Raw genomic sequence first — 26,421 nt, forward strand, 5'->3', positions numbered from 1 at the left:
AATTAATCTATATTTTCATTTAAAACAAATTTAAAAAGTTATCTCATCCTAAATATGAACTATGACATTTAGAGCTTAACTTACTAATTTCTTGGCATCTAGTAGATGCTCTGTGTCTTTTCTGAATGAAGGAATGGAAGGTAAATTGTTATATAATCAGAGCTGAGGCTCTTACTGAGGGGGTAGCTGTAAAGATTAGATACCAGATATAATTTTTAAGTGTAGTCAGATTTATTCATTTTTTATTTTAAGTCTTCTGGGTTTGTTGTATTTCAGAGAAAGAAAAGCCTTTCCAGTTCTGAGCTTCTTAAACATTCTTTTGTGATTTCTTTTTTACTTTCATGGATTCACTGTCTTTAATTAAATTTTTGAACTTTTGGGGATTTCTGCTTGTTTAAAGTTTGAGATTTGTATCCACCTTAAGTTTTTCCAGTTATTTGTATCCACCTTAAGGATATCCAGTTATTGCAAACTTTTTGTTGTATAAACTTAAAGATTAGTCTTTCACTTCAAAGGAAATTGTGATATGTCAGTTTATTGTGTACAGTTCAAATAGTAAGAGATGAGTGCTTTCACTTACAGGACACAATGAATTTTGAGGTGTCTGACCCAAAAGATAATGGCGAGGTGCTTCCTTGGCAACTTTCTGAAGCTGAAAGTCAATTTCATGGCCCAGAAATTGAGCTACATCCCAGGAGAGATGCTCTTAGGCCAATGACGTTGGTATTAGAATGTGTGCATAGAGACCAAAACCAAGCCCAGTGTTCAAACAAGGAAATTGAACCCTTGTATCAGCACAAACAAGGGAAAGTCAATAAATACTCTGGAAAGCAGGCATCCTTGGAGGAGAGATTGTGTGAACTACAAAGTGAAAACATGTTGCTTCAACAGCAACTGGATGTTGTTCAAAATGAAGCCAAAAGTAAAAAGACAATTAATATCCCAGAGCCGTTTCCAGATCATATGAGTAAAGCCATGTGTAAACAACTTCTGATGCTGGAGGACAGAAGCAAGCAATCAATCAATGAATGCAAATGTGTAAAAGACAGAATGTATCAGTATGAAACTGACAGAGCAGAAATGCAAGTAAGTACCCAGAAACAGAACTAATTTTCAGACTTCCTCAAAGAAAATTCAAAGTAGTATCTGATGAAAGCTAAATGTTGAAACTAGTTGAATGTTAAAAATGCATGGGCTATAAATATATACACAGTAAAGCAGCCTAAAAGCATATCTTGTATCCAGCAAACAAAAATTAGACCTGAGAGGTGCTTTACTTTGAGTAAATATGCCTTGTCACCTGAAATTTTAAGAGATTAATCTGTAAGTTGTTGACAGATACAGGCAGGTATTAGTAATTTAGTCTTATACTACCCAAATCATTTTAAACTTTCTGTCACCACATTTTAGTATCGTGATGAAGCAGATAAATGAAATGCTCATACCTAAAATGAGTATTTTGAAATTAAGATTCAGTTGTGTGAACAAAAAAAGTAAAAGAAAAGAGAGAGAGAAGATTCAGTTGTGTGGATTACTTTGACAGTCAAGTCCAGATTTCCCAGATGAACCGATGTGTAAATGCTGCATCTTGTAGTACTTTTCCTTCAGTAGCTTTTCATACATTTTTAGTTGATATAATTTTATTTTTATTCATGTCAATTGGAATTAAATTTAGAAATATTTCCATCTCAAATCATGTATTGTTGTGACCGCTCCACTCCTTAAAGGCATCTACTTTTCATTCAGTCATAATTTGGGACAAATGCGAATTTTAGCAAAACTGTGTTTGTCTTAGTCTTCCCCCATCTATTTATAATTTACTTTGAACATTTTTTCAAATAATTTGCTCACAATTCTCATTCCAAGGCTCAGTTACTGTCATTTGGATCTAAGTTTGTCCAGTAGAGAGGAACTGGAGCGCTCTGTGCTGTACGAGTTTGGCATTGGGGTCCCATTTTCAGACTGAGGAGAAGTGGCCAGAGTCCTGAGTGGCAGGAAGGGAGTGAGTGGGAGGGGTGGGGGGAGCTGTAGGAGCTGCATTCCAGGAGGCAGGGGAGGCCAGGTTGTCTAGGGTCCCCAAAGGCCATTGGAATAACCTCATTTTTATTGTGAGATAGGAGTCTACTGGAAGGATTTAAGCACCAAATTGAATATGTGAACTCTGAACATTCTCCCTCTACTGAGAAAGAGGGAGAATGCTCCACAGTGTGGAATTTACCACCACTCATCCCACCCGCACACCCCTTTCTGTTTGAGACTTCAGTGGGGGTAAAGCTTGGCCACTTCCTGCGGGGGGCAGGGAATGGCTGGTAGGGCTGCATCCATTGCCTACGTTAACTTACTGTCGGTAAGGCAGGAGGGTCACACCTTCTGTGTCTTTAACAAAAGTCAGCAAACAGGAATGTGTACCTATGGGGAAAAGAAGGTGAATTGATGTCTGTGGGGATAGTTCTCAAAGTCCATATGTTGGAGTTATATATTATTAATGTAACTTAATGATCAGGTGACTTAAAAAACAGTAACAGAGTTATCTTTTTAGGCCTGTGTGAGACGGCTTCAACAAGAACTGACTGACACCCGAAAGAAAGTGTCCATGTTGGAAGCTTCCCTGGAGGTGACAGCACATCATCAGACTAATGCAGAAAATAAAACACAGCATTTAGAGAGGAAATTACATCAAATTTCAGATCAAGTATGTATGAAATTGAGCACATCAGCCATGAATGTACAGTGCAGAGTTTTGGTCATGGGATCTGCTGACTCAGTCTGCAATATACTTCATTATGTTGCACTCATTATAATTCATAGACTTATCCAAAGATTTCACTATCTAGAAACAAAAGGTTAAGCCTGGAAAAGATGAATTCAACCTTCCTCTTTGGAAGCCTCTCTAATCCATCATCTTGTGGTTCACAATGAAATCCTCTTTTGGCTTCGTTCTTGTGTGTAACGCTGGTGCCGGTCCTGTTATTGATGTAGATCCTGCATTCTCAGCTCCCTGTGTCTACCTCCTTTTACTTAAAAAGAGAGATGCCTAGCTGTATTCTATAGCTTAATCCATAATTAATGAAATAAATATTTCATCCCATCCAAGGAAAAATTTTCAAGAGTACAACTGTTAAAAATCAGATAATATTCCATCAGTTTATCAGAAACAGATAACAGATTAGTAATTTGAATTTCAAAAGTTCAAAGCCAATCTGTGTGATATGGAGAAACATTGTGCTACAACATAAAGGTGAGACAGTCTTACCTTCCCTTACAAACAAGTTTTAAGTAACGTAAAGGAAAAATTGTATTTAATTTAAATACTGCCAAAGGACACTACATTTATTTTACTACTGAGAAGATTAAAAATGGTTCCAAAATATTTTATTTTCTCTCTGAGGAAAGGAAAATGAAGAGTGAGTGCTAGATTAGTAAGTTCTCAAAGCTGCCTGTCTCTTAGAATTTCAGTTAATTGAAATGAGATAAAAAGGCTGATTTCAGTAAACTGACTATTTCTAGTTGTTTTTCAATTATTAGTCTTCAAATCATATGTCTCCTTGCCTACCAGTCTTCCTTATCCTCAGAGTTGAGGGGAAATTGTAAAGAGGCATGCATGCCTATTTATAAGAAATTGTAACTGAAGGGAACTCTAAAAAAATCTTCCTTCTCACTAGTTCTTAGGCCTTTCTTTAAGTTATCTGCTTCTTCTCATCAGCACTTTGTCATTAAGTTAATCTCAACGTTTATTACATTACAGTTTATAGGAGACCAATTTCTACTGTATACAAGTTACATTTCTTATTATCTTTTTTCATCCATTTTTCTGTTTATCTGTTTTTGCCTAACAAACTCCCCAAAGTTCAGTGGCTTCATCTTTAGACTGTGTTTTCCTGGCAGCACCCTAGATTTGATCTTAGCCTAGAAGCCATTTCTCTGTTTACCCATTGTGTGACAATTGGGCATGTGGCAGTGCTTTAAATGGGATACAGATATTTGAACCCAGTGAGTCCTGGTTCCTTTGTATTTAATAATCTTTTTGTTTGTTTTAGCTTGTCTCTCTCATCAATTTTACTTTCAACTCTTTGGTAGCAAGAGTCCCGTTTCCTCTGGTTTCAGTGTCATTTTCTTCCCTGGCCTAGAAGCCTTCGTTCTCAGCCCTTCAAAGGCCCCCAGGCTTCCACTAACAGTCTCGTGGGCACTTTGGGTTTTCATTCTTACTCTTCTCTACATCTGTTCAGGTTCCACCTACCTCCAGGTTCAAAGGCATCCCCACATTTTTGGTTCTTTTTTAATGGCTGCACCCCATTTTTAATATCAATATCTGTGCCAGTTATTTATTGCTAATAAGTTATATAATAAACCACCTCAAAACCCAGTGACTCAAAACAGCATTTGGTTGGTTCACAAACCTACGTTTAGACAAGGCTCAGTGGAGCCAGCTTATTTCTTCTCCGCTTGTAATCAAGCGGGCACTAGAATAATCTAAAGGCTTGTTCCTGCACATGTCTGGAAGTTGGAGCTGGCTTTGGTTAAGGATGTTCACTGGGGCCATAAGCTGGGACAGCTGCGTGTACAAAGACTCACTAGGTGGCCTGGGTTTCACAGCATGGTGGCTGGGTTCTAAGGGTGAGCGTCCCTACAGAGTGAAAGTCAGAAGCTATTTAGCCTTAGAAATCACACAGCAGTGCCTCCACATTCTGTCCCCTAGAAACCAGATGCCGAGGTCAGTACATACTTCAGGGGAGGGAATTTCACAGGGGAAGTGTCAAGGAATTTGTAGAGATGTTTTACAACCACCACCTCCGCCTGCCTTGTCTTACCAAATAACCCTCCTATCTGAAGGAAAGTAGTGCTTCCCAAGTCAGTGTCACTGAAGTTCCAGCAAGGTTTTTTGTTTGTTTTTGTTGAGTATGTTCTCTTGTTTTGTGGAGAGTAACAAAGGATTCCAAGAATTAAGGCTTTTTTGTTTGTTTGTTTGTTTGTTTAGAAAAATGTATGGGTCATCTCACTAAACCACTACACTAGGAGATGAATTTCTTCTTAACTCTGCAAGTCATTCATTGCTCCTTGGAATGCAATTCAAACTAGCATAAAATATTTGTAGTTCAGAGAAAGGCTTATGGCATTAGAATCCATATTTGTAAGATGTATTAATTGCAGTCTTATTTTCAAAGTCTTGCTTTGGGAGGCATTTATTAATTCAGCCCTGAGTAACTCAATATGATCTCCCTAAAGCTTTAAAAATCATGGAGAGTTAAGACTTGGGAGAGGAAGGGGTAAGAGACATTCTACTAAGAGGTGCCTTATAGTCATTTTATGTAGGAAAGACATGAAACAATTACAGAAAAATAAGAGTGTAAAATCAAGTACAAATGTATAACAAAGATGATGACATTAAACAGTATATTTTTGTGACTTTTGGTGGTTTGAAATTTTTTCTTGATTTTCTGAGTAATTTGAGTTTCTCCATTCCACAAGGTAGATACCATTTTATTGTAACTGAATTTACTTCAACGTTTGATGCTGGGTTAGAGTTAGGATGTTCTCAGTCTGCCAACCTCATTACCAAACAATTTTATCTTCTTCATGCAGAATGCTGATCTTACAGCAAAACTGGAATCAACAACTTCAGCACTTCTCCATCTGAATGCAGAAACTCAACTTCTTCTGAAAGAGTTATGTACGAAAGGGATACAAAAGAAATGTGAAACATTAGAGGAGGAGAAAAAGAAGTTGGAAGAAGAAGTGGTAAACCTCAAACGTCACCTAGAAGTGAACACAGTGGAACGCAGTCAAGTGGAGCAGTACAAACAGGAGATTGACGAGCGAGCAAGACGGGATGTAGCAGAAAAATTGACAGAACTCAGTCAAGTCGTGCAGTGCAAACGGGAAGAGCGAGCAAAACAGGATGTGGCAGGAATATTGAAAGAACTCAGCCAGTTTTTACAGGTGAAGCATTGATCTGTAATGTGCTCTGATTCACTTTGCTGTGAATTACAGTTTGGATGTATACCTTTTATGTTTCCTCTACTTCCCATATAGCAGTTTGTTTTGTAGATTTCTGGAAGGAAGGCCGCATTTGTTACTCCCTTTAAATAATTCAATCTCCATCATTACTATCACTAAATTGATCTTTCAGAACAACTCTCACTAGGGAATCATTTTTAAGGCCAACTGGTGTAAATCAAGACTACTAGGAGGAAAAGAAAATATTGTGATTTAAATATTATACCATACTCTTGGATTACTCTTAGGTTTTATTTTTCAATTTTAAAAATTTTAAGTTGATCCTATTATTCTTTGAAGTATCACATTACATGAGTACTGATATAAGAGTGACTCAACTTTAATTTCATAATTCAGATTTAATTCACTTGACATTGATGATAAGTATTTTAAAGTTCAGCTTTTTTACATTTAAAATTGCTGTCTGAATCATTGACTCAAAACTAAAGAGAACAAATACACTGTAATTACTCAGGTTATAATTATTTTTAAAATTGTATCCTTTTAATTTGCTTTAGACACAAGCAGCGTATGAAGAAAACTTGTTAAGAACATATAAAAATGCTTCAATAAGTCAAATGAAACACAAAATTAAATATCTGGAATCTGAACTGAAAAGTAAAACTTTTCAGTTAGATTCTGTCAAAAAAGAATTGGAAAAATACAGACAACTGTACCTCGAAGAGCCAGAAAATAGAACGTCATGGGCAAGTCAAGTACACTTGTAAGTCAAAACATAGAACTATAGAGAGTAATTTAGGCCATTCATTTGCTTCTAAGGCATAAGTTTTATTGAGCCATGTTCCTGAGGTGAGTAGCAAGTGAAAGCTGACTGGATAGTATAATTTTGGAAAATGATGTTAGTAAATGAGCTCTCCTTTAAAATGTCAGTCCAGGGCAGTTTGCATCTCCCTGCCTTTTGTTACTTTTATATGACTTTATGTTTTATATTTGCATATCTTTAACTTGATCTAGTCTTTAAGCTGGGGGTTTTGCAAACTTTGTAATTTAGACAGCCATATTATCACAAAATTTCTAGCTGGAATTCCCATAAATAGAAATGTTAATGAGTTTAAAGTTAACTGTGTTTTGGAAGAGTACAACTTAAACCCAAGGGGTCCCATTCTGGTGTTTGGTGAATTTACTTTCTTGATTGTGATATTTGGTATCACCACTAGTGGGCACCCTGAGACGAAGTACTGTATCCTTCTAAGTTTGTCTCCGTGACATAAAGGCATGCTTGGGAAATAGGGGGAAACTAACATAGGGGTGACGGTCAGTATAGCAGTTCACAAAGTGGCTAAAAAAATACGGTGGCCTGCCCGAGGGGGTGTATGGAAGACAGAAAGGGCAGGTCCCTCCTCCAGTGCCTGAGTAACAATGTTGTAAGCTACAGGTGTCCCCGGTATCCAAAAGTAGAGTGTTCCTATGAAAGTTGTCGGTGTAAAGCAAAGAGGCAGTTACCTTAGGACACATCTTGCTGGTGGATGCATAAAATAAACATGCATGAAGCAAGGCGCTCACAGACACAGTCCAAAGCCATGGCAGCGTGATGCCGGGATACTGAGTGTGGTTCTGGGGAAGGAGCTCGGTGGGGCCCCTCTTGCTGCTTGGGGTGCGTGTTGCCCTTCTGATGGCTCGGGCTAAAACAAACACCCAGCGCTATTCTGGCTTTTTGCTTTTTTTTTCATAAAAGTGAAAATCTGCTTGAGATTTTTTTTTGTTATGGAAAACAGGTGCTGATAAATGCAAAGTAACAAAGTGAGCTTTGGGAAATTGGGGGACACTTGAAATTGCCCCTGGCACTGTCACAGTTTATTCCCATCACTGACTCTGCCATCTGGTGCCCCCCAGAGGTGGTGGCTCTAAACTGTTCCTCAGTGCCGCATGCTTAATTTCTCCCAGGTAATGAGTGAAATGTGTATATAAGGGTGGTGAAAGCAAACACTTGATAATGGCTTTGAGGGATGGTTTATTTTTTATTTCTAAACTGGTTTCTTAAGGGTAAGTATGTCTAGATGCAGCCGGTGCAGAAGGCAGAGGGGGTCCTCTGTGGAGGCATCTCCATCTCTGACTCTCCCCACTTTGAAGTACTTGTTAGTTAAGGGCCCCCCCAGGCACATATGTCCTTCTTTAAGACAGTTTTAAACTGTAATTGTTTACAGTAGGTCTGCACTGACGTATTTTCGTTGTCAAAACAGTTTAATGGGATAATCTGTTTACTATTATAGCAACTTTAAAAATACACATCACTTAGTAAAAAAATGAAATGAATGAAATCTGTGTTTTGCAATCCTCACAGGATTAACGAGAGGCTGGTTGTGATGAATACTAAACTTCAGATGGCGGAAGAGTACAAGAGTTCTGTCCTCAAAACTGTTCCTACAAGGCCTGCTGAAAAATTTAATAATAGCTTAGAGCACAAATGGACTCTTACTCGAAGTAGAAACTTCAGGATTTTTTCAGAACCTTCAACTAGCACGAGTGATTGCTTGTTCAGGGTTAGTTATATTATCTTTTTTCCCTTGGGTTTCAGATTCCTGATATAATTCTTGTTTTTAATTTGATGAAATTCTGAGTTACTTATTTGACTTACACACACTAAGTAAAAGCCATAATTAATTGTGCTAATAAAGAAAGGAGACAGAAATTTTATAATTTTTTTAAGTCCCTGGACTTCTCATTTTCAAGAGATACCTGTCATTAACTTTATTCAATAAATGCAACTAAACTGACAAATTTTAAATTTCTTAAAAAGCTCCATTTTAAATTCTATTTTAGAAATTAAGTATTATTGCCTAATAACTAGAGATATACTTCCCAATGTTTGGCTTAGTTTCTGATTGATTTTGGTTTGGCATTGGTTCATAGTAATTTTCAAGTTTTGCTGCACCCCAGTTTTTCTACCCCTAAGCATAAGTAAATGGCATCGAGCTACTAAACCACACATGGATGTTTTTTATTTAAAGGAATCCAAGATAAATTCTTTTTATGAATTCAATAAAATTGTAACACTAAAAACATTAAGTTCTGTTTTTAAGTTTAAAATTTTTATCACTTTCTTCTGTAAGAGTACATCCTTAATTGCTAATTTACTTATAGCATTTTTATTTTAATTGTTATAAAATGTCTTACTGAGCAATTGTAGAACATTTCTGAATATGCAGTCAAGTAAAGCAAATATTTAAATTTTTAAAATGAAGTTCACTTATGTCTCTGTCTTGCCCTCATCTGTAGAAATACCGACGTGGCAATGATAGAGAGCCTTTAAATTACAACTAGTTTCCATTGTGTATCACTGTTGTTAAAAGAGCCATTTAAAGCAGTGCACGTTGGTTTATGGCTTGATGGTGTTTTCATGATCTTCTTGATGCAGAGAAAGGTAGCATGGGCCCTTGTTAAGTGAGGTCTCAACCTGTTTTTTCTCACTTGGCTTCATGTCATAATAAATCGAAGAAGAAAGAAGCTCAGGTTTCATAGACAGTGTTGTGGGCAAATTGAGTCTAAGTGCTTCAGAGTCATGAAACCGGACTGCGTGGTGTTAAAAAAAAAAAAATGCATGGCTAACACTTCTATCAGTGGCTAAGCATGATGCAAACTTGAAATGTTCCCATTAGTTGTCACCAAAAAATTGACAGTGTGTCACTTTGCAGGATGATGGTGAAAGAGTGTGAGTGCAAAAGCAGCGCAGGAGGAAGCTCCTGAGGACAGTTTTCTCCTTTAATGTTTTTGGAGGAAAGAGGTGTCTATTTGTTAGTACTTCTAGATAAGTTGGAAAATAGTTTATTTTAAACTCAGTGTTGTAGTCCAAGGTACATGTAGTTCTTCTGTGGGGCCATGGGGCCAAATCATGCTAGATTTAGCAAGGGAGATGAAAAAGCACTGCTCTGTCCAGATGCAAAGACACATCTTCATCGTCACTACGGAGCACCTTACAGGAGTTATTATACAGTTACTGTTTATAGATTTCTTAGTCAGACGTACAGAAAGAAGGTGCCTTCTGGAATTGCTAGGGATGTAATTATTTCTGCTGGGAAAACATAAAGTAATGCTATGAGAGGTGTGAACATAGTGTTTAAAATGACAGGAAGGGATGGGGTTTTGGATGGGGCTTAACAAAACAACAGACTTCCACAGCTTTTCAGCTATGATTCTAGAAAGCAAAATGTTAAAAATGGCATTGGGATTGAATTTAACATTCTCCTTTATTTGCAAGGTTTTAACATTTTGGACTGTTCCTACTGTGAAGTTCTAGCTTACTCAGCCTTTTTTTCTAACTTGACGGAAGTATTGCTCTAAGTCTGTGATTTCAGTCATTCTGGTTGTTGAAGCAAGTTTTCTCCAGTTCATAACACTTGGATTTATTGCTTCTCTTACTGCTACATGAAGTATAGCCTTGTCACTTGACATCGTTGTAGTGGTAGCAGATGGACCCCATATCTGTTTTGCTAATTTTTACCCTCAGATTTCACATTCTAGTTTATTTCTGGGATGTTTTGTCCTACATGTCAGAAGCAATTTTACAGTTTTACTCAATTGTGTTATTTATTATATTATTATAGAATATAAAAAGTTACAATTAGCCTGAGCAGATACATCACTGTTAAATTTTCTTGCACATACAATTTTTTTCTAAGAACTGAAAACTTAATTCCAGACAATATTATAACAGACAGAATTTCTCTGTTTTAAAGATTTTTTTATGTTCAAGAGTTTTTAAGTATTGGTGTGCCTAACATGCAGCATGGCCACAATAGTTAATAAATGTCCTTCAAATCTATTTTAAATAGGAAGACTAAATTTTACATTGATTGATTTTGGGCTTTTGGTGTATTACTGACACTTTCAAACATTTTCTAATGATTTATTTAAGTAACTTTTAAATTTCTCAAATGTCCATTCAGTTTAGCAACCCTTTTTCTAAATGGGATTATACCAGTGCACCAGAGCTAAAACAATTAATATTCCTAAGACTGTAACTTTTTACATGACACAGCACTGCGTCTCAGCAGAATCTGGTCACGTTTCTTTTAAAAGTAGCCTTCCAAGGCAGGGGACATCCACTCTGAATTTTAATTCTAATCAAACTATCACAGTAGTTAAGCTCATTTCTCATAAGGCAGAGGCACAGTTTAGTGACCTTGTTTCTGGTATCAGTTCTCTGCTCTGTGGAATCCCTCCTGCCCTCATTTCATTTTGTGTGAATGGACAAATGAGGAAGCGTGTTATCTTTTGTAAGACAATCACTTAACTTCCTCCAGTTCTTTTTCTTTCATTCACTCTTTTCTCTATACTTAATTTTTTTAGCTCCTTGATCAACAAATTCTTTCTCATTTCTTTTCTCTGCAGCAAAATACATGTATTTAATAGTTACAAACTGACAATATAGCTTTGCAGAGGAAAAGATAGTAATCTTACATTCAATTCATGTAAAAGTGTGATCTACATTTTGCATAGTGCTTTATGAAATTATTCCAATAAAGGCTTCTCCCTTCATCTGTTCAGTGTTACTCACTCCGCAGGACATGCCTGGCACTGTTGTCACGTTGCTGATTGCATAAGGCCTCTCTAGAATGCTCTTGTCAGACAGTGTTATGGAAAACAGTCTCTGAAAATATTGGCAAACAGTAGCCAAAAATTTTGTCTTTGCACCTAACATTTACAAAGGCCTTGGCTCTCATGTTACTGTTATCACCACAGTGTTTATTATGTCTGGTGTACTATTTTAGACCCTGTTTAGTGAGGGGGTGAATTTCATAAGAAAGATTTTTAAAAGGACACTCTAGATGGGGACACTTGTAGTTTGAAGTGTCCCCACACATTTCATAATTAAATACATAACTAAGTCAAGTTTCAAAAAGTTGGCCCTAATTTCTAGAATGGAAACAAAGTTACAGTTAAAGAATTATGTATTGTTTTCCTTGTTTCTAATTCTAGGAAGTTGTGAATCAGAAACCAAGTTTGAAAACTGGTGCTAGCCTCTCCTTTTCTTTTCTTCAAGCAGATTTTCTGACATAAATATCTTAGTCATATACAGAGAGCAATGTACATTTGTTTAATTTGTTTGCCAGTAGAATTTTCACTTGACATTATAACAGAACCCCTTTCTTCATTTTATGTATCTATGATTCTGTGTTAAAAACATTTTTAGCATAGAACAGACCTTAAAATTGTAGTTTTATAAAAGTGCAGGAATGGAAAGCTCATTTTAAGGAAAAGTCCATTAAATTAAAAAAAAAACTGAACTTTTATAAAGGGCAGTTTTTCTGAGAACTGCAAAGTAATGCATTCAGTGTAGAACATGACTTGAATTGTTTAAACTCTTTGTGCTAATAAGATCGGACATCACCCTCTGAGATTATGTGTCTCCGACAGGGCAGGGTTTACTGTGCTTTCCATCAGGGGAATCTAAGCCTTACATATATATGTTCTCTATTATCTAAAATCAAAGTAAGTAGGAATTTATTTTATTTTATTCATGTGATCATTTTTCTATTTAAGCAATCCCCAAGTTAGGTCAAGTCTCTAAAAGTATTATTTAAAGGCCACATTTCATAAGCTAGCTGTCATTCCTATGATAGTGTTTCTTGTTTAACTTAAACATTAAAAATAATATTTGACTTATTTCAGATGCACAAGAAGTTGGAAAATAATGCATCTAGAGAAGTAAAAGAAGGTATGTTGCCAACATTTCTGAATTTAGACATTGATTTCTGAAATGCATTGTAAACAGTAAATGGCACCTCTTTCTATTGTTTGAATGACAGATACTACGTTAAATTTTTTTCTTACACGTATCTAATGAAAAATGTGAAAGCACAATTTCATTCATAATGATAAATATACTTATTCCTCACTTCTTCATCATGATCCATAGCTTTAAAAAAGAAGTCTGTGTTCTCTGTTTCTGGCTGTACCCTTCCTCTCCTGCTGTCCCCGTGGGTCTGTCACCTGCACATGGATACTGTTCTCAGAAAGCATGGAGGTCATCAGCTTCTTGAGTTTCTGATAGTGACCGAGGCCAAAAGCCCCAGACTCAAGCAATCACAGTTCATGTAGCTGTCACCTGGTGGATGACAATTAAATTTCCTGTCATTCACTTTGTCACTGGTTAACACTTTGCCCTCAGGAAAAACTCCAAATTCCTTAGCTTGGAAGAAAAACACCCACATCAGTTTGGCTCCTGCCAAAGTGTTCAGCCGCGTCTCTTTCCTCCCCTGCTCCGCCCTCTGCTCCAGCGTCTGGTCAGACTGCGTCCAGCTCCGTGGGTGCCCTTCCTGCCTCTGCTCTGTGTGTTTGCTTCTTGCCTCTCCCTCCCGCACTTTCTCCTCTTCCCTCAGGTTTCTGCTTACATATCACAGCCACCAAAGAGCGGACAGTATTGACACAAAGCTGGACGTCCCTTCTGAGTGTTCCACCTGTGCCCTCTTTTATACCTGTCATGGCATTTATGTCTCTGTACCGAAATTGCCTGTTCATCTATTTTTCCAGTTTACAGTACATGATTTTTCAGGGTGGACTGTGTCATCTTCATCTTGTGATTCCAGTGTTTATCACAGTGCCTTAGCACATGGTTGCTGAGTAAATGAATGAATAATGAGGAAACCAGGAGCTCTGATAATTAACCACAAGAGCAGTTAATTCAACATGCAACCCTGGGCAAAGTGTAGAGTAGTAATCTTGGGTTTTGTGTTGTAATCATATGTAGGTATTTTTCATCCTTCTTAAAACTTAGAAAAGTCTCAGCTTAAAAAAAAAAAACTGACATTTAGTTACCTATGAAGTATTTTAAATAAGGAATCTAATTCTTTCATTTTCTTTCCAGCTACTCCTAAACTTCAGTCTGAGTCCTACAGAACTTCTCTTGGAGGATCTTCGAAAGAGTCAAGATTAATTGAAGATATGCTTTTGAAAGCATGTAAAGAATATGAGGAGGTTTTGAAGAAAAAGTATCTGTTATATGATGTAACAGATGAATAGTAAACATTTACCTCCTGGGCTGTTTGTGTAACATTTTAATTATGTCCCGTTAAGTAAGATATAGACAATGTTTATTAAAGAAAAATATTTTTGTATTATATGTGCATGATTAAAACTCATGCAGTATTTTAAACCACATTTCTCTGCATCTCATTAACTTGTAAGCCGATTTTGGGAATAGAACCCAGCAGTTTGGAGTATTACATGCTCAAACTGAGCCCGGATGCCAGCTGTTTAAACAACACCCAACCACCCACCAAACTTGTCATTGATATTGAGCAATGTTGATTGATAGCTTTTTTGAATTTCCCAGTGTTAATCACTGTATATAGACCTGAAGATTTAGACTGACAGCATTCAGATCTGCTGTGGCTGTTGTCAGTGTTCTGATGGATCACAACAATCGTTACAGTGCCATCAAACTTTCTATATGTTACCTTAAACACTGATTCACAGCTATTTCCTCATGAAGAAATGAAATCTGCCTCAGGCTTTTCATCTTCTCTATTTATTTACTTACTTTTTGGAAACAGTCTTAAAATTAGAGACAAGTTCTGAGCACCAGACTCAGACATTGTCACAAAACTGTCACGCCTCCCATTCATTCTCCTAAGGCACTATTTATCTTTCCTAAGTGTCACTTGTTCTACCATAAGTGCCTTTTCTCTCCCCTCTCACCAAGAAGTCATTTGTTTTTCAAAAAATGCCTTTCTCCTTTTCCTGTCACTTATTAAATTGTATATAAGCCTCCAATTCTAGCCACCCCTTCAAATCACATTTCTTTGTGAATTCTTGCATGTATTCATACATAATTTTTTTCTCACAGTAATTGGCTTTAGTCAATTTAATTTGCAGGTTCCCAATCACTGAACCTAAGAGAGTAAAGGAAATATTCTCCTTCTCAACAATTTCCAAGAGCTAAAATTTTAATAACTCCTACTTACATCCTTTATTCCCTTTTCTGTCCTTTCAGTGTACTTACTTGGCAAAACTCCCAACGACACAACTGACTGATTATCATTCTTCCCCCTTAAGTTCCCCCAGGCATCTAAGTGCTGCTGAAAACCACACACTGCCCAGCGATCCTACTACTTTTATTTAGTTAATTTGCATCTTCTTCCTTCTCAGTGATGATTTCAAATTTCCCTCTGTAAACATCTCCCTGTTTCTTCCCTCTCACTTGAACCAGACAGTCTTACTTCTGACGACAAACTTCCTGAAAGATTTGCCTGTCTCCCCATCAGCAGTCTGTCCCCACCCACTCTGGTGTGTCTTCCCCTTCCTCCATCCCCACGCAAGGAGTCACTGATGACTCCCACGTCTAAATCAAAGTGACACCTTTCCAGCCCTTGTCTAACTGAACTTCTCATGCCTCCAGGCATTCCATGTAACTGACATCTGTAACTGACCGCTGCCTGCAGCAACCTCTTCACTCTTTAGCTGAAGATGATGTTGAAGGTGAGGGCTTCAGCCTTCTTGATGAGTTCACTCAGTTTTTCCTGGCTGTCTCCCATGGGTATAAACAGGAAGTATATGTGTTATTCAATTTTTGTTTTATTTTTCTCCTGTTAATCTGCCTCATGTCAGTTTAACTCTTAGACCAGCCAGATGAACCTAGAAGGGTAGAGGACCACTCCCTGCCCCACCCCAGCATGAGCCTGTGCTCATTTACATCTGGTGTGGGCGCTGCCTTGCCTGCAGGGAAAAGATGGATGGCAAACTCTGCTATTCCTACAGCACTAGCCAGTGAGCTGAAGTTCACCTGAATGTCTTCCAGGCTGAGGTGGGGTCACTGCTCCCGGCAGCAGAAGACTGCCTTTGTGAAAGAAAAATAAAAATGGAGTCTGCATTGCTTGAGAGGGCTCACTAGGGAGGTGTGACTTATGCACATCTCAGCCCACAGAGAATCTGACCCTGTGAGCTTTTATTGCCCTAATGAAGTCATCTGGAACACCTGCCAGAAACTTAAGATACTCACTAAGCCCCTACCCTAAAATAACCTGTGCTTCCTTAAGGACAAAGGTTTCCTGACTGGCTCACATCAGTGTCAGTCACAATTCTCATCAGGCAACTTTTGACAACCTCTTGGCTTTTTGTCTTTATAAGCCCCTGACTCCTGTCCTTGAAATACTCAGTTTTACCCAAACCTGCGTCTCCCAAGTTGCAATTTATTTCTTCCAGTTTTATTGAGATATAATTGACATGCAGCACTGTATTATAAGATTAAGGCATACAGCATAATGACTTCACTTACACATATCATTAGATGGTGACCACAATGTACTTTACTATAACTATTAACATAACTATACCCCTGTCACTGGGATATAGTAAAATGATTAGTCAGGGTTCTCCAAGGGGGAAATGAAAATAATAGGAGATTATCCAACTCTGTCTGTCTAGCTTTCTATCATGTCTGAAATCTGTAGGGTGGGCCTGCAGCCTGGAAATTCAGGTAAGAGTTAATGTTGCAGTCTTGAGTCTGAATTCCAAGGGATGACAGTCTGGAGACTCAGATTGGGTTTCCACGCTTCAGTCATGAAAAGAACTCCCTCCACTTTGGGGAGCCTCAGTCTTTCCTCTGAAGGCCTTCAACTGATTGGATGAGGCCCATCAACATTATGGAGGGTAATCAGCTTTATTCAAAGGTACTGATTTAAATGCTAATCACACCTGAAGTATACATTCACAGAAACATCTAAACTGGTGTTTGACCAAACAACTGGGCATCATAATCTAACCAAGAGATATTTATCAGGAGTTGGAGAGATTTGTTCTAAAGGGAGATAAAGCTTTGTTCCAGCAGGAAGTAATTTGCTCAGCACAGTTCTAGGTCAGCTTTGGGCACCTGATAATCATGAAGTCTGATCTGCTTTTCCCAGCTTGTGAGTCTTTGTGTCCAGCAGATGGCGCCAAATGACCAGTCATAACTCAGATGCACAGGCTCGTCTTTGGGAACAGGTGCACTGTATTTATGTATGGCCAGCATCTTAAACAAAGCACTCATGTCATCTGTCTGCGACTCTTTATCTCCATTTTACTGAGACATGTGGATCAAAATGAGGAGTTCACAGGAAAATGGTTGTCTCTCCTGGAATGTGGTGATACTGTGGAATAATGAAAATGTTAAGTCAAACACAGAGACAGCCCAGTAAAATGGCACCTAAACACAGGTGTGGGGAACTCGTGTGTGTGTGTGTGTGTGTGTGTGTGTGTGTGTGTGTGTTTGTGTGTGTGTGAACTTGTGCTTCTGAGAAAGATTAAACAGGAGTGGAACTGATGAAAAATACTTCAAAAAAGGTAAAGATAAAATATTGTAGAAAAACCTGTAAAGGGAATAAAGTTGGAGAAGATGAAAGAGAGAGAGAGAAAAGCCAACTTGAGCACGCGTGAGACTGGGCTACGTGGATAAAGTGTTACCACAGGAACCCCTGGAGAAAGGATCCATGCATCCTAATAACAGGAGACCTGAGTTCCAAACAAAGACCATGTAAGTGGAGGATTAGGAAAAAAGACACCAAACCATCTGCAACCAATTCAATGGAATCTTTTATTTTAAGGGACTCTTCACTTCATGCTCACATAGACTAGGAACGGTCCACATTACACACAGCGTGTGTTCCAGGAGGCAGGGTTGAAGCTGTAGGCACTGAAAAAGGAACCTCCCTACTATGGAGAAGGAGAGAAAACCTCAAGGCTGGGTTGGAATAGTAGACCTATTGGGTTCACTTCTTTGTTAAGCTGTTAAAATCTCCCTAATTTGAGGGAGGGTATAGCTCAAGCAGTAGAGCGCATGCTTAGCATGCATGAAGACCTGGGTTCAATCCCCCGTACCTGCTCTAAAAATAAATAAATAAACCTAATTACCCCCCCACCCAAAAGAAAAACCCCCAACCCCTTACCTGCCCTCGGACTCCAGTCTGGTTCTACATTGGGGTCTGTTTTTTTTTTACTCTGCTGCAATAATCCTGAATAAAATGTTGGTTTGTGCTTTAACCCCCAGTCAAGCTCTGGAAGTGATGGAAGTGGTGACAGCAGGGAGTCCTGGCGGGGAGGCGGGGAGAAGATGGACGGAATGTATCAGATGGACATAGCAATGTTTTTACAAAAAGAGAAAAGCCAAGGGGGCATTTCTGACTGCAGGAGGTCAGAGGTGCTCCCTTCACATACACAAGACAGTGCAGACCGAGGGGAAGAAATCCCTTTCCCATGAGTTGAGAAGGGATGGGATGCTGTGTTCTGGATCGGTGCCTTGGCAAGACCACATCTCCCATGTTCCAAGGGGACAAAGATTACTGAGATGACCTAATTCCTGAAATGGGCAATTTGGAAACTTCCATTTCTTAAATCAATGATCATCTAAAGTCCAAGTTTTAACGTTTGGGTCTTTGGAGTTTTTGCCAATCTGTGAACCGTCTGAAAGAGTTCCACAATGTAGTAAAGTTGTGGTGCTTCTGAAAGCTCCCTGCTCACCCTCTGCCCATCCCCATCTTGGCCACATTTCCCTTAGTTGTTATGAATGCAGGCGAAGTTTTAAAAATACCCAAAAAGTGTTTAACCAGCAAGGCTGCATGTACAGGTGGAGGATGAGGCATTCAGTGGGTGTTTTAATCTCTATGGAGCAAATTAAACATGTTGATAGGTGATTTCTAAGTCTGATCCTCAGTCAGATACCCTTTCTCTTTAAAACACCTGAGACCCAGAGGAAGCATGTTTCTGGAGGACAATTTCGCCACAAGCCCCAGAGGCCCAGCTATATTCTTACCCTTTCATCCAACAACACTGCTTCCAGGAATTCATCCTGGAGAAACACCAGAGGTGTGCAGAGATTCGTGCCAAAGGTTGTTCCCTGTGCTATTATTTCTAATACTAAAAATTAGAGACAATTTAAATGTCTGTCAAGAGAGATTGGTTACATAGACTAGGGAAAAGTGAGTTGATAAAACAGCCGTGCAGCTACTCAAGCCATTTGTAGAATATTCAGGGTCAGGGAAGTATTTATAATTTATTAAGGGAAACAAGGGTTGTAAAATGCCGTACTGTATTATTCTAAGTTTATATGTTATAAAATACATACATTTGGGAAATATCTGTGACTTAGATATAAACAGGGGCCTCTCTGCATCTCAAGATCCAGGGATAACAGGCTCAGTCCCGCTCATCAGTTCCATGGGTTGTGGCAGCGCCAGGCCTTCCTGAGGTTTCTGTCACTTCCAAGTAGGAGGGCGGAGGAGAGACACGTGTTATCATGGCGACACCATGTTGACCCAGATGTGAAACTCAGCCCCATCCTCATCCAGAGTACAATTACAAGCAGACACCCACACACAGAGACAAGCACACAGCAGCACGGCCCCTGGGTGGGTGGGGGACGGGGTGGTGGGCGGAGGGCGGGAAAGGAGGAGTTTCTGTTGCAGCTTGAAAACCACCTTAAACTGCACTTTTGAATTCTGCCATTGTCTTCAGCTTATTTAAAGTCAGTTTATCCAAACAAACAAACATGCAAATTGAAAACTATGAAGGCTTTACAGCAGCACGGGGTGATGTGGAGGGATCAGGGAAGCCATGGTGTGAGGCACGGGAATCCAGGCCCAAGTGCCCCAGGGGGTAGTTTATGTGGATATTGCTGTACAGACGTCCCTGGATTAATTCTAATCAATGCTTTGCACATTTAGACCAATAGTGAAAAAAAGCAATCAACTGAGCCCAGGTGACAAAAATCTCAGGGCCCATTTCCCAGCTGAGGTCCCAACATTAAGAATAGAAAGGAGTCCCTTCAAAAATAGAAATAAAATTCTGGTCCAAACAAGCTAATGAAAGAGATTTGCCACCAACAGACCTGTTATGAAAGAAAAGAATAGTGGTGCTTGTTACACGTATGCTGGGTCTTTGAAACACCCCATAAACTTAAAGAAAACAAAATCAGAGGATCTGTTAGGAGACTGAAATCCCATTGTTTATTCCTGACTTACACTTCAGCATTTTCTTAGCTAAATGTCAATTTTTCCTTGAAAGGAAAAAGGAGCTTGAAAGGCAGCCCTCCCCCACATACAGCCCGTCTCAGCTCCAGCTGCCCTAACAAAACTCCATGGACTGGGTGGTTGAAACACCAGAGATTTGTTTGTTCTGGAGGCTGGAGGTTGGCTGGAGGGTGCTGGCACTCTCCCTGGCTCGCAGACAGCCACCTTCTCACGGTGTTGGAACATGGCAGAGGGAGAGCTCTGATCTGTCTCCTTACAAGGGCACTAATCCCACCCTGGGGGCCCCCTCCCTCATGATCTCATCTAAACCTAAGCCCCTCCCAAAGTCCCCATTTCCAAGTACCATCCACTGAGGGTTAGGGCTTCCACATATGAATTTTGAGAGGGCACAAGCCATTCCGTAACGCAACCCCCAGCCCTTCTTTACCTGGAGGCCACGATACCAATGTTAGGATTAGACCCATCGTCTGTGATCACAAGGCCCCTCATTCAGAGAAAGTAGGTATGGGGTTTTGCCTTGTCTCTCTGACCAGACACAATCTTTGGATTTGATTTATTAACTCTCTTACTTTGTCCACTAAATCATTTCTTACATTGCTTTCCTGTCATCCACAGCTGGTCAATATTACCAGTGAGACAGAATTCAAAAGAAGCCCAATCATCTTTAGTTTAGAAACGAATCCATCTACAGCAGTCCATGTCATTTTGTTTGGTTTGGGTGCCCCCAAGTGTCCCTAGAGAGAACTACCATGTAAGTTCTTTGACAAATCATAATCACTTTGAATCCAGAATCTATGATAATTCTTTTTTGCCTTCATTTATGTTGAGCATCTGCTAAAGCTGAAGTCTTATGGTGGCATCTACAGAGGTGATTATAACACAGATCATGCCCTCAAGAAACTTGTGGTTTAGTAGAAAAATTCACACATGCACAAAGAAACTTGAAAAAAGAGGTAAAAAATGATAGATTCCTTTAGTGGTTACAGAGAAGTGCTATGAAAGTCAGAAAAGACAAAATTAATTCCAGCTGGGGGTATCTTTAAGGCTTCATGGCAGAAGTGGCCTATTTGATATAGGGCCTTGAAGACAGGGTACAACTTAGGACCAGTCATTCAAGACTGTGTTTATGAAATATTTTAAGTAGTGGTAACATAAAACCATCAAGGCAGAAAAGTGCAGGACCTGTGGGAAAAGAGCCAGGGGGGTTTGTGTTACTGGAGCATGGACCTGTGAATGTGAGAATTAAGATCAAACGGGAGTGGGAAGGGTTCAGAACAGTGATAAAGCACAGGTTTAGCATGCATGAGGTCATGGGTTCGATCCCCAGTACCTCTGTTAAATAAAAAGAAAACAATAAATAAGTAAACATAGTTACCTACCCCCAACAACAACAACAAGAAGATCAAACAAACTTGGACTTTTCTGGGTGATGCAGTGGGAGCCAGAGTAGGTTTCTGAGCAGAGCAGAGAGGATCGTTTATTATTTGATTCACTCAACAGTCTTGTTCAACAGCTATCAGTGTGCCTGGTGTACAGTGCTGGGTGCACAGCGGTGGGAGAAACACTCACAAGCCGTTCTCACAGAGCTTACAGCAGGGAAAGATGATAAAGGATCCATACACCAAAATTAGAGGTTGTGAGCAGGCAGACGAAGAACCGGATTCTAGAAAGGATAGTGAGAGGCTGGGGACTTCATTGAGACTGGGGGTCAGAGACGTCCTCTTTGGACAATGACATTAGAAGTGAAGGACCCACGGGTGAGTGATGGCCAGGTGACGATGTGGGAAATGAACCTCCCAGGCTGGTGTGAAGGCCCTAAAGAAAAATTGATTTTGCTGAGCTCAAGAGGCTGGAAAAGAGGCTGATGTGACTGAATCAGCGCAGTGGGGAGGTGGCGGGAGGTGGGGGGAGGGAAGTGGACATGCGTCATTATAGGTCTTGGCCGTGAGCCTGGATGTTAAGTGCCCAGGAGAGTTGGGGAGAGCTTGACTGCACCAACAACTGATAAACACCACTTTGGTGCAGTGGGAAGAACGTCCTAGAAGGGGATACAGGCAGCCCCGGGGCATCACTTATGAGGATTCTGCCACTGCCAGATGAGACGGTGGTGGCTGCACCGAGGCAGTTATCAACGGGATAAAGAGAAGGGCTCCCAGGAGGCTCATCCGGCCCCAGGATGGATTGCAAGGGGAAAGGCTAGAGGCAGGGAGGCCAAATTTGAAGGCCATTGCCATTGTCTTAATGGTGCACAGGAGGGAAGCAGGAGAGAAAAGAGTGGTAAAACTTCACCCAAACTCCCAGGGTGGTGACCCCTCCTTCTAGGGAAGAAGCAAGGAAGCACTCAGGGTCTTTAAAAAGTCATGAAAGCTTCGAGCCTGCATTGGGATAAAAGGAAGAAGTGTGATCGAGGAAGGGCAGAGGATGAGTTTGGATTGGGGCCACTCAACTTTGGGAAGCAAGGATGCTACCCAGTTGGTGATATCCAGGAAGGAGTGAGAAATGAGGCCGGAAGCTGTGGGTTCATGATAGATGATGATTTTCTAACCTCTGATGCAGCTGTTTCACTGGGGGATGGGAGAGAAGATGCCTGGGGCTGGGGTGGGGGAGGTGCAGGGAGGACTGTGACGGTCTCACTGGGGAGGGTGGGGGGGGGTTGAGAAAAGAAAGACAATGCAGAGTCACCCAGACCCCAGGGCAGCTCTGCCTAAGTGAGAAACACAAATGCATGGGAAGTTACTGAAAATAACTCCTGCCTACTTTGAAACTGTGTTATAATATGTTATATAAAAGTCATAGCAGCGCAAAATGGATTAACAACTTGAATGTACAACCTGAAACCAACAAACTCCTAGAAGAAAACCCAGATGGTAAGTTTCTTGACATCAGTCTTGGCAATAATTTTGGGGATTTAACATCAAAAGCAAAGGCAATGAAAGCAAAAATAAACAAGTGGGACCCCATCAAACTAAACAGCTTCTGCACAACAAATGAAGCTAACAACAAAATCAAAAGGCAGCCTTGTATCCCAGAGATAAATCCCACTTGATCATGGTGTGTGATCCTCTCAATGTGGTGTTAAATTCAATTTGTTAATCTTTTGTTGATTTTTACATCTGTCTTCATCAGGGACATTTTCCTGTTATTTTCTTATAGTGTGCTTGTCTGTTTTGATATCAGGGTAATACTGGCATTATAAAATCATTTTGGAAGTTTTCCTTGTCTTCTATGTTTTGGAAGAGTTTGAGAAGGCTTGGTTAATTCTTCTTTAAATGTTTGGTAAAATTCACTAGTGAAGCTGGTGGTCCTGGACTTTTGTCTGTTGGGAGATTTTTGTTACTGATTGAATCTCATTACTAGTAATAATTCTGTTGAGATTTTCTATTTCTTCATGATTGAGTCTTGGTAGGTTGTATGTTTCTAGGGATTTTCCTGTTGTTCTAGGTTGGCCACATGTTGGCATAGTTGTTCACAGTCTCTTATTCTTTTTTGTAGATATGTGGTATCAGTTTTAGTGTCTCCTCTTTCATTACTGATTTTATTTGAGTCCTCTCTATTTTTTGGTGAGTTTAGCTAAAAGTTTGTCAATTTTATTTATCTTTTCAAAATAACCAACACTTAGTTTCATCTCTTCCATTGCCTATTTAGTGTCTATTTTGTGTATTTCTGCTCCGATCTCATTATTTCCTTCCTTTACTAACGTTAGGCTTAGTTTGTTCTTTTTCTAGTTCCTTGAACTATAACCTTAGATTGTTTAAGATTTTTATTGTTTCTTAATGTAAGAATTTTTCACTATTCACTTCCCTGTTAGAACTTCATTTGTTATGTTCCATAAGCATGGGCATGTTATACTTCCATTTTCACTTACCTCTTGATGCTTCAAAATGTCTCTTTCAGTTTCTTAGTTGACCCATTAGTTGTTCAGGAGCATGTTATTTAACCTCCACATATTTGTAAATTTTCCTGTTTTCTTCTAGCAATTGATTTCTTCTGGAAATTGATTTCTAGTTTCATACGATTCTGGCTTGGTTGATATGATTTCAGTCTTCTTAAATTTATTAAGACTTGTTTTGTGGTCTAACATGTGATCTATCCTGCATTATGTTCCATGTGTGCTTGAGGAGAATGTGTTCTGGATGGATGTTCTATAAACATCTTCTAAGTCCATCTGGTCTAACATGTAGTTTCAGTCCAATGTTTCCTTATTGATTTCTTTTGTCTGGATGATCTAACCATTGTTGAAAATGGGGTATTGAAGCCCCCAACTATTATTGTATTGCTATTTCTCCCTTCAGGTTTGTTAATATTTGCTTTATATATTTGGGTTTTCCTATGTTGGTTACATAAATGTTTACAAACATTATATTCTTTTGTTGATCTGACCCCTTAGTCATTATGTAATGACCCTCTTTGTCTCTTATTACACTCTTTGTCTGTAAGTCTATATTGTCTACTCTAAGAATAGTTACCACTGCTTTCTTTTGGTTCCCATTGCATGGAATACCTTTTTCCATCCCTTCAATTTCAGTCTGTGTGTGTCCTTAAAGCTAAAGTGAGTCTCTCGTAGGCTCATATAGTTGTGTCTTTTTATTTTTTTATTTTTTTTTATTGATTCAGTCACTCTGTGTCTTTAGATTGGAGAAGTTAGTCCATTTACTTTAAAAAGTAATTATTGATAGGCATGAATTTACTATTGCCATTTTGTAATTGTTTTCTGACTTTTTAAAGTTCTTTTTTTTCTTCTTCTCCTTCTTACTGTATTCCTTTGTGATTTAACGGCTTCCTGCAGTGGTTTGCTTAGATTCCTTTTTTTGTCTTTTGTGTATCTAATACAGGTTTTTGCTTTGTGTTACCATGAAGAAGCTTATATAAAAATGGCTTTTATAAGTCTATTTTAAGCTGATAACAACTTAATTTAGAATGCATACTAAAGTCCTACATTTTGAAATGCTCCTCCTTGTTATTTTGATGTCACAATTTACATCTTTATCTTGTTTATCCCTTAGCAAATTTTGCAGTTAGTTATTCTTAATATTTTTGTCTTTCAACCTTCATGCTAGATTTTTATGTGATTTATTCATCATGATGACAAGTAATAAAGGATTCTTTACCACTGCAATTTATACCTTCATGTTTTCCTGTTACTAATTATTAGCCTTTTGTTTTAGCTTAAAGAAGTCTCTAACTTTTTTTGGCTTGGCCAGTTTAGTGGTCATGAACTTCTTCAGTTTTCCTTGTCTGGAAAACTTTTTCTCTCTCCTTAAATTTTGAAGAACAACCTGCCTGGGTAGAGTGTTCTGGCTGATAGTGTTTTTTTTGTTTGTTTGTTTCTTTGTTTGTTTGTTTGTTTTTCTGTTTGTTTTTTCCTTTCAACACTTGGAATATATAGTGCTATTTTCTTCAGCCTGCAAAGTTTCTTCTGAAAACTTTGCTGATGGTTTTATGGGGGTTCTATTTTATATAATGAGTTGTTTTTCTTTCACTGCTTTAAAGATTCTTCCCTTGTCTTTAACTTTTGACATTTTAATTATACTGTGTCTCGGTGTGTGTCTTGTTGAATTCTTCCTTTTTCGAATGTATTGGGCTTCTTGGATCTGTGTGTTTGTTTCTTTCCCCAAGTCAGGGAAATTTTCAGCTATTATTTTTTCAAATAAACTTTCTGCCTTCCCTTATATTTCTGTGACTCCCATATTGTGAATATTGGTCCCCTTGATGTTGTTTAATAAATCCTTTAATCTATCTTAATTAATCACACTTCTCATTCTTTTTTCTTTTTTCTCCCTCAGTTGCATGAATTCCAGTGCCCTGTCTTTGGGTTTGCTGATCTGTTTCTTCTGGTTCATCTATACTGCTGTTAAACACCTCAGTTAAAAAGTTCAGTTCAGTTATTACATTCTTCAGCATCATGTTTTCTGTTTGGTATTTTCTTATATTTTCTATCCTTTGTTGAAATTTTAACTCTGTTCATGAATTATTCTCATGAGCTCAGTGAGCTTCTTTGTGACAATTAATTTTGGACTCTTCATCAGATAAGTCACTTATTTCCATTTCTTAAGGTCTGTTTCTTGAGTTCTGTCTTTTACTTTTGTTTGAAACACATGACTCTATTTCTTCATCTTCCTTGACTCTGTGTGTTCTCTGTGCATTAGATAAATCAGTCACCACTCCCAGTCTTCGGAGAGTGGTCTCCTGCAGGAGATAAGCCTATCACTCAGACCTGCCCTAGGTCTGCGTTTTTTCCCCTAACATTTGTGACTGTCCACGTGCCTTCTTTATTCTTAATGGCTCCCCGTAGTTGAAGGTGTGCCAAGACTTTTCGGTGTCCAGAAGTGGGAGGATCTTTGTCAGCATCTAGATGCAGGCTGATTGGAAGCTGATCCCTGTTTAGCAGCTTTTAAAATATGCAACCAGACTTCTTTCAGGAAAAGACTGGGTGATGGGTGTTTCTGTCTGCTCCCTGAACACTGTG

At 38.9% G+C, this 26,421-nt stretch overlaps 1 protein-coding gene across 1 annotated transcript; it reads left to right on the top strand.

Annotated features, from left to right (window-relative positions):
- The first annotated feature begins 588 nt into the window (after window positions 1–588).
- Window positions 589–5,949, top strand: LOC105105090 (putative ankyrin repeat domain-containing protein 20A12). Its single transcript, XM_064479338.1, has 3 exons — window positions 589–1,086; window positions 2,540–2,692; window positions 5,581–5,949. Exons 1-3 carry the CDS (start codon window positions 589–591, stop codon window positions 5,947–5,949), a joined length of 1,020 nt encoding a protein of 339 aa, XP_064335408.1.
- Window positions 5,950–26,421: the final 20,472 nt, after the last annotated feature.

This window comes from Camelus dromedarius, chromosome 26, assembly GCF_036321535.1.
Source record: "Camelus dromedarius isolate mCamDro1 chromosome 26, mCamDro1.pat, whole genome shotgun sequence".
Lineage (NCBI taxonomy): Eukaryota > Metazoa > Chordata > Mammalia > Artiodactyla > Camelidae > Camelus > Camelus dromedarius.

Excerpts from the sequence above, each read along its gene's own strand:
- LOC105105090 (XM_064479338.1), top strand. The coding sequence starts at position 589 with ATGAATTTTGAGGTGTCTGACCCAAAAGATAATGGCGAGGTGCTTCCT. Across the intron at positions 1,087-2,539 it reads CTGACAGAGCAGAAATGCAA|GCCTGTGTGAGACGGCTTCA; the intron begins GTAAGTACCCAG and ends TTATCTTTTTAG. Across the intron at positions 2,693-5,580 it reads TACATCAAATTTCAGATCAA|AATGCTGATCTTACAGCAAA; the intron begins GTATGTATGAAA and ends TTCTTCATGCAG.